This window comes from Schistosoma haematobium, chromosome 3 (assembly GCF_000699445.3).
Source record: "Schistosoma haematobium chromosome 3, whole genome shotgun sequence".
Taxonomy (NCBI): domain Eukaryota; kingdom Metazoa; phylum Platyhelminthes; class Trematoda; order Strigeidida; family Schistosomatidae; genus Schistosoma; species Schistosoma haematobium.
In genome coordinates, this window is record NC_067198.1 from 28,641,372 (window position 1) to 28,658,881 (window position 17,510).

The 17,510-nt window shown below is 39.5% G+C and overlaps 1 protein-coding gene across 2 annotated transcripts; it reads right to left on the bottom strand.

The window, feature by feature from the left end:
* Positions 1-336: 336 nt before the first annotated feature.
* Positions 337-7,196, bottom strand: PFDN6_1 (Prefoldin subunit 6; the record flags this gene model as incomplete). Of its 2 annotated transcripts, XM_012941039.2 has the most annotated exons (4): positions 538-658; positions 696-955; positions 3,590-3,690; positions 7,079-7,196. In XM_012941039.2, 4 exons carry the CDS (start codon positions 7,194-7,196, stop codon positions 538-540), a joined length of 600 nt encoding a protein of 199 aa, XP_012796493.2. The 2 variants fall into 2 exon arrangements, with proteins under 2 accessions (XP_051069500.1, XP_012796493.2); XM_051213512.1 differs by lacking the exons at positions 3,590-3,690; positions 7,079-7,196 and adding an exon at positions 6,534-6,623 and having other exon boundaries at positions 337-658; positions 696-1,015.
* Between the last annotated feature and the right edge of the window lie 10,314 nt (positions 7,197-17,510).

Sequence of the window (17,510 nt, forward strand, 5' to 3'; positions counted from 1 at the left end):
ATTAATCCGAGGATTATAGCATATTGCATATTGACGAAAGCCAAGAAGGTACAATGCCGAATTCTCGAGTAGTGGCTTGAAAGTATGGTGGTTACGAAGAAAGCTGATAGTCCAAGACTCCATTTTATATGGGATCATGGGGGAGCTACGATGCTTCAAGGTAGGATACAACAGCTATCTAGGTGTGTTTTCTCTTAATTGTTGGAGGGAATCGTCCCCAAGTTTCCCTCCATTTGATCCAAAAACTACACACAGTACGCATGGAGATTAGGTCCACACAACAACTACTTTTCGAAACAAATCTAGCTTTCAGCGTGAAAACGGTGACAAGATAAATTTTTCCATCGAAATTTTGTAGTAATCAAAAAACCAGATTCCCGAGTGTTTTTTTCCGCTACAAATACAAAAAATGAGGATGACACTAGCAGACTTATGACGGTTTTCTAGACTGAATGCAGATTATACTCTTTTTGAGCAGAAAAAGTAGCGAAAATTCTAGAGTTTTATCATTCACATAACTTTGTGTCTTCTGTTGTACTAAGCCTTTAGTGCCGCTTTTGTGTGTTCTTGTTGAAGTTTTTGTTGTAATTTGCTTATCTGTTCTCGGCAATTCTCCTGCTGTTTTTCCAGTTCTTTTATCCTGTCATCGTGACGTTTTCTAAAATGCCGGATGAATATGACAACTGAGTTCTTACATTTCAGATGTTATGTAGCTTATCCTTTTACTGACTGTTTCTTTAGCTTCAGATAAGTCCTGTTTGACTAAAACTGGACCAACAAGTTTGTATATAGCATTGGATTCATTTAATAATCCAAAGTCTTCAATAACATTTTCATTTTCAGAAAGTTGGGCAGATAACTGACGATGGAGCTGGAAAATCTTCTGTATTTCTTTTTGGATACCTTGTGCTTTTTCTATTTCTGCATTCAATCGCTTATAAACAGGCTCCATCGCCTAATTTGTGTAACGAAGTATTTACTTGATGTCTGGAGAGCTGTATGGATCAGTTGAAGGCTAGGGTTATACAAAAAAGACATTAGTAACCGGCGATTTGTAATTTGGATATACAGAACATCTTATTTCAAGAAAAACAGCACTTACGATAAACATAACAAAAATAGGACTCAGGAAATAATCAACAGTTAGCATTTGAAATTTAATTTTTTTATGGGTCAACTTGTACCGGCCTTATTGTTCACAAATTAATTGACATAGTGCCGGATATTTGATTTCCCATCTATATAACTGTAACAATCACTTAATTTCGTATTCATATATCAAGACAGACATGCCTTGTGTACCAAAATGTTTAGACTTGATATATTACATAAAACTGCAAGAAGTTGGTTTAAAGGTCAAACACTCGCAACAGAACTTGGAAATCCTGGGTTCAAATCCACATTTAGAATCACGAGTGCGCACAGTTGAGAAACCGCATAATGCGACGAGATTACAGTTTAGTGTTTTCTGGCTTTCAACGATTGTATAAGACCAGTTCATGATGCAAACTATAAAACAGGATTTTTAAATAAAGAGAGAAACGATGACGAATATCTTTGATATTGTTGTTTAAACACAAGTTAAGTAACTTGCCTACAATAAATCTGGACCGAGAAGCCTGATGGTCGGAGCAGGTCATTGAGTCTGTTGCCTGAAGAAAGACTTCTCAACCTTGAGTATGCGGATGACATTGTCTCACTGTGCGGTAATACCCAAGCTATGCGATGCGCACTCAATCAGTTGGCAATTAGTGTCCGTAGGTATGGTATGTGCCTTCGGCTTCGAAGTGCAAGGTACTTCTATAAAACTTGCAGGACCCTGATCCTGCACTCACCATGGGTAGTGAGCAGATAGAAGTAGTCGAGAAGTTCGTATATCTGGGTAGCTGTATAAGTGCTGGTGGTGGCGTGAATGATCAGATCGATTTGCGTATAGTGAAAGCCAGAGTGACTTATGCCAATCGGGGCCATCTTTGACACCGTTATGTTAGTCTGGCTGTCAAATATCGGACTCACAATGCATCGGTGAGTAGTTTGGTGCTATGCTTGTGAGACCTGACCTCTTCGAGTTGAGGATGTTAGACGACTCTCTGTGTTTGATCATCGTTGTCTCAGAAGGATTGTTGACATCCAGTGAAATACCATATTAGTAATGTAGAAGTTCGGCATCGTGTGTTCGGGCACAGCGACATGAAAGAAAGGTGTACATGACTGGCTTCTGTTGGTCCTTTACGACTCCGTGGTTGGGGTCCCAGAGATTCTGCAACAAAATGGCTTGGTGCGTTACTAGACACAGATTAGAAGCCAGTGGCGGTCCTGCTGTAACTTTCTTCATAAAAATGGTCAATTCTTTGAATGAAAGAATTCTTTTTCCTAACTGAACTCTTTCTCCTATTATATCATACTCATACTAATTTCCGTTCGTTGTTCATTTTTTTATTATACGCACTTTACATTATCTATTTCTTCAGAGTTTCATTGTTATCATGTGGAGTATATGTATTTGGTACTCTTTGTACCAATATTTATGTATTCAAATAAATGAACAAATCTGGATTAGTTCCACACTTTATATGAACAGAGGCGGGAAATCGACAGAATAAAAGCAAGGGTAAAAAACAGTACTGCTAATTACAGCAGAAAACCGAACTTAAGAAATATAAATAAGAATAAAACCGGGAAGTGAAAAGTACTGAATAGGAATGAAGGTTAGGATGGGAAGGGACAAAAAGGATAGGTGAGTTTGTACTAGAATGAACCTAGTTAGAAAACAAGTACTTGGTTACACTGCTTAGACCATCAATAAACGTCTATTCAGACCGATATCAGGTACTGATTGAAATGCTTTAAACACTCTTTCACCTAGGTTACCGCTACCTAATTCTCTAATCCCAACATGTGTCGCTTTTATTGTCATTATTATCATTATTTAAGCACGTAAAATCTAGTACAATAAAGAACCAAAAGTAGAATTAACCGCATAAAGTACAGTTTTTCCCGGTTAACAATACAAAAGAAACAAACCAAAAATATTTCAGTTAAAGAAGTTCCTCTGACATTTATGAAGAATGTGAGGGAAAATTACAAAATTATCTCTACTCGTTGCTACATTGACCTGTCCGACGTCTTAAACCACTGAGTTGCACCGAATTTACAACCGGAAGCAAGTCCAAATGGACTAACGGATGCCACTTCTATACAGTTTCTCCACAGACTCTGGAGCCGTTTCATAAACTGACCACTTATCCGCTTCTTTCAATCAGTCCCAGAGTTTATGTGAAAGTTGCTGAGATTACATTCGTAAAACACGTCCAAGACAGAGGTCAGTGTTCCAAAGTAGTGAAACTAACTGAGATATCACAACTGAACCCAAGAACACATCCCGGACTTCGGCATTACTGATAAGGTTGTCGCTGGATGCTAGAAATCCTCCTGTGACAATTGGGATCGAATAGTCACAAACCATTAACTAGGAGGTCATGTTTCAATAATAGGGCGAGACTCTTCTCACCAACACGTTATAGACCCGGTTTTTCATAACCAGACTAACATTACGATGGCATCGAACATAGCCCAGATCGTTACTCACCCCACCACCAACGCTCACACAACTACCAAAGTATACGAGTTTTTTGACGATTTCTAATGACTTTTCACCAAAAGTAGGTGCAGGCACAGGATTCCGGCAATCTTTTAAAATTATTGTTTCTAGAAGGTGAAAAGCGCTTACCATACCTACGGACATCGGTTGTATTTGTCTCTTGCTAGATAACTACCATAACAAATCAATCTACTGAAAGTACCTGCTACTGAAAACTGGAAACCTAAGCGTGTCATCAATAAACATGCTTTAAGACGATACCGTTCATTAATTAATGGTCATTACTAAATGAAAACATATGCCAATTCTAGAACAAGTTACCCCACCAATAAACCATATAATTTATATAGAAGTGCTGAAATTTAATAGAGAGCCGACGAACATTGTTTGCTTAAGTGTTGCGAAAAAGGTAGTGAGAATTTGACGGATATTTTTATCCAGCTTTGCATATTAAATCCTTACTTTTGTAGTAGTTTGTCCTGGATTTTAAAAATAAGTAATCTAACCTTTTAAGTCTCGGGAGATGGAATGAGACCTCATGACTGCAGCAAATGGTGTCACCAAACATGATTTTGAATTCCGTTACTCACTAACGGCGTTATAGACAATTCTAGCTGATAATGGTGTGTTGATCTAAAAAAAATCTCCGATGCCAGAGGGGATAGATCAGTTGACTATCACATAAAAACCTCCCAAGAACAAACGAAATACTTTGAAAAACACAGGACATATAGTCAATAACAATTATGATGTACCGTTGAGAACTATGTTTAAAAACTCAATAAGACTTTAGTAATAAACTAATGTACAAATTATGAACCCTCAAGGGGAGATGTATAGAACACCCAAATAACTGTATAGTGGAATAACGGGATTGTTTATGTAGTGACGCATCCCTAGAAGAAGTGAACTGGTGTTAGGCAGTCAGAGGTAAACGGTGACTACACTGAGACTTTACTAACAGTTTTCTATCAGCACTAAAGGACCAGGAAAGCATGACACTGGTTACTACTCAGTGATCAATCAATTGTACAAGTAAACACTGCTCCCCGTGGATTAACTACCTTCAAAATGTCTTTACACACGAACTACCCAAGAAGACACAATTAGTCACTGAATCACTGCCAAGGAAAAAAACTGTAGTGGTGATTAGCCATGATGACGTATTTCTAAACTAGATGAAAACAGAGTAGGTTAACTAAAAGCTGTTTGATTTGAAAACACTACTTAATAGAGTAATCCAGGTGAAGGCTCTGAGCGCAAATTTCTACAGGCAATTGACCTCCCTGGTTTAGTGCATTCATAAATTGTATTGTATACCAAAGATATCAAGATATGGAGGTAGACGTCAAACCAGGACGGCAGCATTAAGGTCCAGAAAATACAGCCAAATAACAAAACTAGCCTGAATTCTGGAGCTAAAGATATCGTTGGTACTTTCCAACATGGTTCACGCTAACCATCAAAGTACTCATAAGTACATATTTAATAACACCAAGTTACTTTTTGTCCAAGTAGTGATCTAAGAGTTATGAAAAGTCAACGCTTTTAAACCACTGTAACTTGTCGATCAGTAACTCAGAAAACTTTCAGGATCATTTGATCTATATGTGCAGCATTTAGCCACTTACATGCAAAGACTGTATATGCTTTTCGTAAACTCCATTACTGTATGCACTCAGCTACCCCATGACTGACAAACTCTAATGAATTGGAATAGGTTTAGAGAGCAGTTTTCCGAGACCTTAAAAACTGTGTATAGCAACAAATCAGCCGAATACCAACCCTTCCACAACATCTGGGACCTGAGGTGATTATCGCCATTTTCAAACAATTTAATAGTTATTTCCCATTCGACAATCATATTTATCCTTATAGAACACATTAAACCTGGGGAGATACAAAAGTCCGGAAACCATCAGATCATCTGCAAGTGAAGTTACTTCACTTAGGATATGGTTACAGCTATTTCATTACATGTACTCAGTGTTAGATCAATCAACAGACCATTACCAACAGAACTAACATTTGGCTTTTACTCTTTCCAATAACATGTCTCTAAATCGTCCGCAATGGCGAAGGTACTTTTATCTAGTCTTCCATCAGATCCTGGTCTTCTAAATTTCTTTATAATTCCAGTAATTCTAAAATTGCATGTTGGATGGCTAGTTTTTCTACTTCCAACAATACAGTTATCGCCTCTACTACTTTCGAATTTGCTCTGACAATTTGATCTTGCTGTGCTAATGGAATATGGTGACTTGAACCGATGTACACACATGTCAAGTCCTATTTTGCGTTTAACTGACTTTTATTCTTTAACCCGTCTTAAATTTGAGTAGATAAACTACTCTAAACATAAGACAGCGAACTACTTCAGTTAAGTTTCAAACAAACTAAGGAGTACCTAGCTGGTATCAGAAATTCGTCACTGCTGGTCATTCATCGTACTTTACAACTATGCCGAATGTCATAGTTACCACGATCCAAAAATCAGGACCTAAGTCCACTAATATAGTTAGAGATGAAGTCGTAAACAATTAGACAGGTGAAGATACTACGCAAGCCATTACGAAAGCCGTGAAGGATGCTTCAAGAACGTGGTGCTTGTGTGCATAACACGGTTCTAGAAACTTCCTAATCGATGATAAACTAGCTAGCGATGGGACATCAATCTCGGACGCAATTCCCGTCTATAAGAGAATATAGACTTCCTGAAAAGAGTTCTGTGCAAATGAAACTCTAAAAATGCTAAGCTTATCGTACGATAGATGGCCGTGGCCTTCGAAGATTTCCCTAAAATAGGGAGATTGGGCAGGTGGTGGACCCAGATAAGGTTTCTGTCCCATATTATGCATTGGAATAGAAACCTTATCTAGGTCCACAACTAATTCTATTTATAAAGGTTCGAAAGTTATTCATCTATATTCACATCAATGAGCCTAATTAGGTACAGAAAAGGCACATACAATATGCAAACGCGCGGAAAATCAAGCCCAGCGCCAGTCCAAATGGTTCAAATGGTTCAAATGGTTGTGGACGGAATAGAAGAAGCTTTCGCTTAACAGGCTTCCGTGTCTAGTAGCAGGGGATCACCAAATCCTCCAGGCAGGAACCTAGGTATGTTAACAATAAAAGAGGAAAAGAAATTGGTAAATCATAGTGCGATGCTGTCCTTGGTCCTTAAGAATAGGTCAAGTTGCCTCTTGAAGGACTCCTGAGAAGTCGCTTGGACTAGCTCGGCCGGCAGCGAATTCCAGCTTTTGACAACTCTTAAGGAGTAGAAGTTGTGTCAGTGTGTGTAGGTCGAAACGTCCAAAGTTTTTTAGTCGAAATCAGAGAATTATTTGTTTTTGGAGGCGAGCTTTTGGTTATGGCAAGGTAACGATACCCGTCATATTACTACCATTAATTAAAGATCAAATCAAGATGGTGATAGAAGTGATGGAGAAGTAACACTGAAACCCCTTTTTGTACCTGTAGAATTAAAGTAGTCGTTGAATCTTCCTTTGAAATAATCAACAGGGGATGGTAACACAAAAGCTTCCGACAGAGGCTTCCATGATCTGCTAGTTTGAACTTCATGAATAGCCATGAAAACATATATGCCATGGTTAATTTGTTCGTTTTTGGCTTTTCTACTCAGTTATGTACTCCAGTTGCCCTGATCTGGTAGGTAGAAAAGAAGAGAATATATTAGACCCAAAATCATTTCTTAGTATCCTGTACATCAAAATCAGACCACCTATCAATCTGCGGTAGGACAGAGTAATGAGATCTAGCTTTTAAAGCCGCTCATTACATGACAAACGCTGGTCCTGAAATCGTACATGTAGCTTCGCTCTTTACTCGAGTCACCCTTCAACTAGAAGCTTGCAGTCTGAACGCAGTTCTCAAGCTTAGTTCTTACTTACTTTTTATATACTGTAGTGAACATGTTAGTACCAAACTTGATGAATTTCCGTGTTAGGGAACATAGTGTTCGGAACCCTTTAGCTGTAACCTCCTGGAAGTGGACCGCGATTTTAGGATCACGACCCACTGTCATCACAAGACCCTTGTGAGACCGAATCACGGATACAGGCACTTCCCACATGCTGTGTCTATTCATCTTTGTATCCCCAAAATGCATGTAGACATGTAGAATTATGGTCTATTATGATATATGTACTGCTCTAATAATAGACCTAATACTAATATTGTAGATTTGCCATGATATAATTGCCTAATCTATAAGATCTCACGTGGAAGTCACATCATCTTTTACACCAACTGACTGTATCGTAACAAATACCAACGTATGATGGAGAACACATTAAGGCTGGAGATGGGACCATATATTTAATATGAGTAACAGGGAGTTGTACAGAGCGACCATGCATGAAACGTTGAGCCATGCTATCCGATCAATTCTAACTCCTTCAATTCCTTGTCCCCGCCTTCGTCATCATTGGGTTTTTTCCCTCGTTAAATGTTGAATGTCTCCTGTTCAGCTTTGAGGATTGCGTGTCACTACAGACTTGTGAAAGCTAAACCTTTCCGGAAACCATGTTTTTCGCTTTTTTAACAACTTGTTGGCTTTACGAATGACATCGATATTTTGGCTATTCTTTCCAGTACTTTAGCTACGACACTGGTGATTCTGACAGGTATGTAGTTTAGTGGGAATTGTCTTGATCCTGTTTTATGTATTGGAGTGACGATTGTATTCATCCCGTACATAAACAACTCACCTTGGCCAAGTAACATATTGAACAAGCAGTAAACGTAGCAGCGATACATAGTGCAATTTGTCTCAAGATTTTAGGGTGTAGTTCATCCGCTCCTGTTGATTTTTCTGTGCCTAAGCTGTTAAAGGCCTTAAGTACATCGTCCTGATCAAAGCTTACAGTGAGCAGACGATTTTTTGACTTTATATTTGGGTCTAATGTTTCGTCTAGAATAGATTGATGAGTGAAATTTGTCCCAAAAAAGTTTGTAATAGCCTCTGATTTTTCCTGACAATTTTTGTTATTTCAGATCTCCAAGATAATGAAGAGAGATGAGGAGTTTTGTAGTTTATATATTGGACCTAACCTCCACAGACGGATAATGTCAGTCAAATGACTTTCCTATCACCTTTAGGATGAAGTGATCAGGCAGTCATCTTATTCAAGTTCATGTCTTAGATGGCCTGTCAAATAGTTATGACGGTTCGTTCTAACACATGGAAGGCAGACATGAAGGCGCTCATCTCCACAGCGTAGACTGAAAACTGGATAACTGATTCATGTCAACAGTAGAAGAGGCACGGACTCATTCCCGACAGTTATACAATCAAGTAATTTGACCATTTATACACCGGACAGTCTCAAAGAAGAAGAGGTACGGCCAGCCCTGGATAAACCAAGATTAAGACAATAGAAAAAATCTCAGTGCAGGTCATATCCAGTGGGATCTCTAATGTGCCGGAATAAAGTTGAGGCGATTGGGGTTTCTAATGATTTGTAACCAAACTACATCATTAATGACCCTACTTTTAAGTTTCTACAATTTGTAAACGGTGGATTAAAGTCGCCTATCATAAGCCTTTTACTCCTTTCACACCTGGACTTAAGTTTGTCCCGTAGAAGGTCATCTACCACACATTCTGGACTGCAGTAAACCACAACTAATTCAATATCTCGTCGTTAACATTTCAGCCTGAAGAGAACCAGCTCACATATCTCTAAGTCGTGTGCCATTGTCTCGACGGCCCGCATAGTTAGGGCAATTTTCATGTATAAGACAACCCTACAATCCCTACGGTTTAGATCATCAGCCCTATAAGGCATGAAACCAAGAAATTGGATTTCACTACATACACTTCTGATGTTAACTATGTTTCTGAGATGGCAATGACATAGGGGTTTTGTGACCACACCTGTTTTGAGCTTTTTCATCTTATTATGTAAGCTGCGAGCATTTGCATAGTACACCTTACGTTCTGTGAAAAAAACTCTCTTACCACTCAAAGTGGTTTGAGGATCGTTTTACCTCGAACTGTGGAAACGCATGAAGATCTAATACAATGATTTTTTACTTGAGCCATAAAATCGTTTAGTGATTTCAGAAAGAGAACAACAAGATGTTTTTCAAGGCTTTATAGGTGATAGACACTGAATATGATATTGAGCCTTGAAATACATTTATTCTAGAGATCAGATTTTGTTGTTCACTTTCTGCTGTTCTCTTTTTGTTGTTTCTCTTTTTGCACCTGTGACTAAGACAAGGATTTATTGTCACAAAAATGTATGCAGGAAGAAATCTGGTAAAGAAGAACACGTACACGCATAAAAAATATAAAGCCATATGCGAAAAATCGCTTAAAACGCCCAGAAAATAATTAAGGCTTTCTCAGCAAATCTATGCTTGACATTGTATTAGCTACCAAGCGAATGACGATTAATTAGGAGGGTATAAAGCCCAATAGGTGCTATTCAAAGTGCGTGGGATATTGTGAGAATGTAGTGGTTATAAATAAAGCGATGAATAGTTAGGCAAAACCAATGGCAGTTCAGCATGTGTTATATATGTGTTGAATCGGATCAGTATCGATTAGCTCACAAACGTCACGTCGTTAGGGAGTTTTTTATTCTTCGCAATCACTACTTTTGAGTAAGGTTCCCTAGCACAGGACAAAATAAGAGACCTGAGTTTGTCATTTAAATTTTGGTCGATCGGTGAAGTAGAATGAGTCCTGTTTACTTAAGTGCGTTTGTTGATCATGAGTGAATGTTTTGGCTTGGTATTGTTAACCTCCTTCACGTCTGAATGAAAATGTCGCTCACGTGCTTGGCTATTAATTTTTGTGACATCACTGGAGCCGTGATCTGATGTAGGATCAGAGAGTTGAATAAAAAATTACCGCCCCTGTCCAGTGTTGAAAGACGATTGGCTGGCAAACTTGCGTTTGTTTTTCCCAAGTTCAAATTATTACAGGGTAAAATCCGACTTATTTGAAATAGAGCGATTATACGTTGTATGATTTGGTAAAGCTTACATTAGGCAAAAATAGCTAACGTGATTTTGTACGCTATCAGCCAAGTATTTCCTTATTCGATGGTGATCGCAGAATGCTGCCTACATGACTATCAGGGAACTCCGCCTGTAGCTCTTCTAGAGTTACTGCCGGTCCCAAGCCCGGGTAAAGGAGGAGGGTTGGGCATGGGGTTAGCGTCCCCATCCCGTAGAAAACTAACTCGCTAAAAAAACGCTTACCAGAAAAAATAATTCAAACCATTTTAACTCTGCCCTGAGAGTTAGAAGGTCTTCATTTAGAAGAATTATGACGCTTCATGGTGAAAGCCGAATTCCTTCGGAAGCCACGAGGCCGATGCCCCTTCTAACAACCAGAGCAAAAATTTTTATAGGTACATGGAACGTTAGAACAATGTGGGAAACCGGGAAGACCAGCCAAATAGCAACGGAAATGAGGAGATACAACTTGGCAGTACTGGGAATCAGCGAAACCCACTGGACTCAAGCTGGACAGAAAAGGCTAGCTACGGGAGAGATGCTGCTATACTCCGGTCACGAAGAGGAAAATGCTCCACACACACAGGGAGTTGCTCTAATGCTGTCCAAAGTAGCACGAAATGCACTTGTAGGATGGGAATCCCACGGATCCAGAATCATCAAAGCATCATTCAAAACAAAGAAGGAGGGGATCTTAATGAATATTATCCAATGTTATGCACCCACCAATGATAGCAACGACGACATTAAAGATCAATTCTACGAGCGGCTGCAGTCAATCATAGAGAAATGCTCAAGAAAGGACCTCACCATTCTGATGGGAGATCTAAATGCCAAGGTCGGAATAGACAACACTGGATATGAAGATATTATGGGACGACATGGACTGGGAGAAAGAAACGAAAATGGAGAAAGATTTGCAAATCTATGTGCATTCAACAAATTAGACATAGGAGGCACAATATTTCCACACAAACGTATACACAAGGCTACATGGATCTCACCGGACCACACTACAGAGAACCAAATAGACCATATTTGCATCAAAAAAATTCCGAAGGACAATGGAAGATGTGAGAACCAGGAGAGGAGCTGACGTAGCTTCAGATCACCACCTAGTTGTAGCCAATTTAAAACTGAAGCTAAAAAAGAACTGGACAAGTGGACAAACAGCAATACAAAGGTTCAATACAGCCTTCCTTCGAGATACTGACAAACTCAATGAATTCAAGATAGCTCTCAACAACAGATTCCAAGCCTTTCAAGATCTACTGAAGGAAGAAGAAACCACCATGGAGGACAACTGGAAAGGCATCAAAGAAACATTGACTTCAACGTGTCAAGAGGTTCTGGGCCTAAAGAAGCATCATCATAAGGAATGGATCTCTATAGAAACACTGGACAAGATCAAAGAAAGGAAGAACAAGAAGACAGCAATTAACAACAGCCGAACACGAGCAGAGAAAGTCCAAGCACAAGCTGAATACATAGAAGCAAACAAGCAAGTGAAGAGGAGCATTAGAGCCGACAGGAAGAAATACGTGGAAGAATTAGCAACGACGGCAGAAAAAGCTGCTAGAGAAGGAAATATGAAACAGCTCTACGATACAACGAAGAAACTATCAGGGAAATACAGTAAACCAGAGAGGCCGGTCAAAGACAAAGAAGGCAAGCCAATCACTGAAATTCAACAACAGCGAAACAGATGGGTAGAATACTTCGAGGAACTCCTGAATAGGCCGGCTCCAATGAATCCACCGAACATCGAAGCAGCACACACAGATCTTCCTATAGATGTCAACCCACCAACGACGGAAGAAATTAGAATGGCCGTCAGACAAATCAAGAACGGGAAAGCAGCAGGACCCGACAACATACCAGCCGAAGCACTGAAATCAGACGTCGAAGTAACCACAAGCATGCTTTACCCTCTATTCAAAAAGATTTGGGAGGAGGAACAAGTGCCGATGGACTGGAAAGAAGGACACCTCATCAAGATTCCAAAGAAAGGAGATCTGAGCAAGTGTGAAAACTACAGAGGCATTACACTACTGTCAATACCAGGGAAGGTCTTCAACAGGGTGTTGCTGAACCGGATGAAGGATGCAGTAGATGCCCAACTTCGAGATCAACAAGCTGGATTCCGAAAGGATCGGTCGTGCACAGACCAAATTGCAACACTACGGATCATCGTCGAACAATCAGTTGAGTGGAACTCGTCACTATACATCAACTTCATTGATTATGAAAAGGCATTCGACAGTGTAGATAGGAGGACATTATGGAAACTTCTTCGACACTACGGAGTTCCTGAGAAGATTGTCTATATATTACTCGGAACTCATACGACGGACTACAGTGCAAAGTAGTGCATGGAGGACAGCTGACAGATGCATTCCAAGTAAGGACCGGAGTCAGACAAGGCTGTTTACTCTCTCCCTTCCTCTTTCTTCTGGTGGTCGACTGGATTATGAGGACCTCGACATCTGAAGGAAAACACGGAATACAATGGACAGCTCAGAACCAATTAGACGATCTGGACTTCGCAGATGACCTAGCCCTCCTATCACGTACACGTGAACAGATTCAGATAAAGACAGCCAATGTAGTAGCAGTCTCTGCATCAGTAGGCCTCAGCATACACAAAGGGAAAACCAAGGTCCTCAAATTCAAAGCGGAGAACAGCAATCCAATCACCCTTGATGGCGAAACTCTGGAAGATGTAGAATCCTTCACATATCTGGGAAGCATCGTCGATAGACATGGAGGTTCAGATGCAGACGTAAAGGCGAGGATTGGCAAAGCAAGGGCCGCATTCCTACAATTGAAGAACATATGGAACTCAAAACAACTTTCAACCAATATCAAAGTGAGAATCTTCAATACGAACGTCAAGGCAATTCTACTGTATGGAGCTGAAACTTGGAGAACTACAACAACCACAATCAAGAAAGTACAAGTATTTATAAATAGCTGTCTACGCAAGATACTCAACATCCATTGGCCGGATACCATCAGCAATAGCCTTGTGTGGGAGAGAACAAACCAACTTCCAGCTGAAGAGGAAATTAGGAAAAGACGATGGAAATGGATAGGACATACATTACGCAAATCGTCAAACTGCATCACGAGGCAAGCTCTAACTTGGAATCCTGAAGGGAAGCGGAAAAGAGGAAGGCCAAAGAACACATTACGTCGGATAATAGAAGCAGATATGAAAAGGATGAATTACAACTGGAAGGAGCTGGAAAGGATTGCCCAGGACAGGGTTGGATGGAGAATGCTGGTGAGCGACCTATGCTCCTTCACGAGGAGTAACAGGTGTAAGTAAGTAAGTAATGACTATCAGGGAGAGCATAAGGTGTAATCATAAGGAGTACAACTCCCAATTCACGTCTATGACAATTTAGTGACATTTCGCCAATACTGTGGCAAATTTGAGGATGAACTTTTTGGTTTGCAGGAAATTTTATTTACTGCTTACTCTGATGACTTTTGCAAATGATTGTATCGCTGGATCACTGATAAGATTGACAAGGTTCTGAGCCGTTTACTAAATGAGGAACTGCTAGAAAAACATATCGAGATTGTCTATTTTAGATAATAATGTATTCCTGCAAGGGCAGGAAAACACCACTTTTACAGGCGTGATCTACGAATTACAACATTTATTGGCTCACAGTATGCTTTACAAGTAGGGTCGTTATTTAGATATAATCAGTAAAATTGATTAACAGTACATTCGTGCAGATGACTTGGACCATCAATGATTAGATTTATGATTTAGTATTACACCGAGTACTGTCTCCAAAATATTTTCCAAAGTGGTGTCGCGTGCACGTTACACACCAGATCCAGTCTCGGCACAATCGGGTTAGAATTCTGGTCGTGCTAAGTATTTATGCAATGCAACTTTTTAGGTTTATAATTGTTTTATAGTAGATTTGTAGAGAGCTTGTTGTGAACTATGACGTTGAGAAAACGCTTACGTCAAATGTAACGGAAGGAGAACGATGAAAATCCCTCCTCTGCCTTTTTGTTTGACAGTACTGTTACTTATTTGTTTCTTATCCCTGTTGTGTATTTTAACCTCTGTTCAGATCTCGTTTAACCACAGCTTTTGTCCTCCAGTCTTCCCCATCCGAGCTTTTATAATGTGATTTCGTGTTGCCGGACTATTGACAGTAAGTCTGTGTTAAACTAAGCTCAAGGTCACGGCCTTGTTCAGTGTATGGCTGTTAACCTTATGACCATCTGCTTGGGAGGGTTGCTGGAATCCCCGCAGACAGATATCTGATCCCATCTGTTGGAAATATTTTTATTGGTTCTCAGGCATCGAACCCTTTGGTATTTACTGTTACTTTTACTGTTTAGCGCGCCACTTTGCGTTAAAGAAACTTCTGACTGTATAGCACAGGTTGTACCGTTTGAGTTATTCTGTATTTTTGATATAATTTGTTCTATTTTCTAAATTAGAACCGTTTGAATTGAGCGCAGCGTTTGTTTTAATATAATTAAATACGAGTATCTCAAAAACGCTTTATATGCTATACAGAAGAACGTAGTCTGGCCTTTTCGAATAAATTTTGGTTCGTCAGTCTCGCGAATACCGGCAGTTCAGTCGTTACATCAAGTTTGTTCCAGACGTCATAAGTTCCATAGCTGTGCCCTCAGAGCAAGATTTAGAAAAAGAGAAACAGAGGAATGGCAAGGCACTTGCTTAACATTTTGTAATGGGACAGATAGAGGTATGATAAATGATTAGATTAAATTCATATTTGCTCCAGTTGCTAGAGTGAAATGCGATCAGAGCTTCCAGATGAGAGGTTGCAGTAATAGAGAACAATGAGTAGTGATATTTACCAAGGTGGAGTAAGTTCAAGTGAAGGGAGGGAGGCCAAGGTTGGAACAATGAACGCTGTTTATTAGAACGGAAAGTGCATATAGAGAGTAATGTGTTAAGAAAAACTAGTAACTATATCTTTTAAAGTCTGATTTTTTTTAGTTTCTTTTCATCCGATGCCAACCACACAGTCTTAATGCAAAAGTCCGAGTTAGCATGTTGTAATTTGTCTTAACAGAATAGCTAATCCAGCATAACATTGGAAACATAGGTGTGAATGGTGAGCGTTGGAGAACTACCCCAATATCACAGACTGATTGACTTGTTCTTAGTCGTAAGTAGCCTGACACAACCAAAAGGTTCTGCCCCACAAACATGGGTGAATTGGAATCATCGCGCCCACCATCAATGCTTGCTGGCCAGTAAATCCAACCTCCTCCTTTTGTGAAGTTAAGCTCACTTAAGCTTATTTTTGGATATATATCATACCTCACACAATCCTCTGTGTTTCACGCAGAAAAGTATAGAAATAAATGGGTTATTGATAAGGTGACGTGTGTAAAATTAAAGTTAGTGGTAGGTCAACATAATGTACAGGAGAGTAAAATGCTGATGAAGAATAGACAAGAAGGACCTCACATTAAATGTGTGCTGTTATTTTGTGCTATGCTAACCGGTTGATGAGTAACAGGATCCGTAAATGCAAGACCACTGGTAGCAAACAGTCGATTGTGCAGTTCTCTTAACGTTTTAGAGTAGTAGTGAGCGTCCCTTAGCGACCGAGTTCACTTGAGCAGTATGGATAGGCTCAGTGAGTTACCTGTATACTTCAAGTGAAAATTTAGGGAGGAAAATGTATCTACTACAACTGCAAAGTAGGAAAATAAGGTAAACTGAAGTTGGAGTCCAGTTTGATTTCTACATGTAGAGAGCCTATGATGTCTGAATGGGACGCATATGTGTTCGTTCGTGCTAGATCAGTGCAAGTGAGTGCTTGATCAAGAAGTCATAAAAACGTATGTAGTCCATCTGCCATGCGTATTTCAGAGAGAAGACTGTTCCATATTATTGCATGGTTGATGAGGAAGAAGCTTTCTAGAGCTTATGATTGGTATTTCTCAACTTTGACCGTTGATATTTTATCTCGAAGTTCGTATTCATGTGAGTCTTGGGCAAATACTAAATAACGTGTGGAATGAGTATGGTTTTTGCGGAGTTTGAAGTAGGTAGTCAAATTGAACATGAACCTTCCTTTCCAAAGGTGTTGTAGTCCTAATTTTTGGCATCAAGAACTGTATTCAGTGAGTGAGTCAATCTTAAGTATTTTAACAGTTGAAATCCTTAGGTATATCGATTAGGCGTGGGTTATAAAATATGACCAACAGGAGATTTGAAGGTGGCCGAATTGGTAACATGAGTACTGACAACGAAGATTACACCAATGTAGTATGTGCTGTTATAAGACGAGCCGGACACAACTGCGAAACATGAGAAAGGAAAATCCCTCTTGAAATAAATAAAGAATGAGGTGACGTTGGATATTGGTGGTCATGATTCTGCAGTAGTACCTGAAAACCCGGATAAAACCGATCGTACTAGCTTGTCAGACAACCCTAGATGAGTTCAGTTCAAAAATTGATAAGAGAATCAACAAAAATGTTGAATTTTAACTAGATAGAATTCTTAAATTAATCCTAGGTTGGAAATTTTTTATTAAGCGGTACTGGAAGTTACGATAGCACCGAAGTTTGGTTAAGACCTGAAATATTTCTAGAAGATAGGGTAAGAAAAGAGACCGCGTTATGTAGACTGGGAGGACGAAGATGAACTGGTGAGGAGAGTCTCCACTTAGTGGATTTTTGAGCGGACATGTCTTGAAAGATAATGCCACCAAGACCTGTATGGATAGGTTGTTCCTTTTAAGAGTTTTATGTGGAAATGATCGTAGTTTATGATAACTAAACTTATGGACTTATTAGTCCATGACTTTGACGTTACTCCAAAATTATCCAGATACAACTACATGAGAAGTGACACGAATAGATGCAGGAATAGTGGTGTCCTTATATG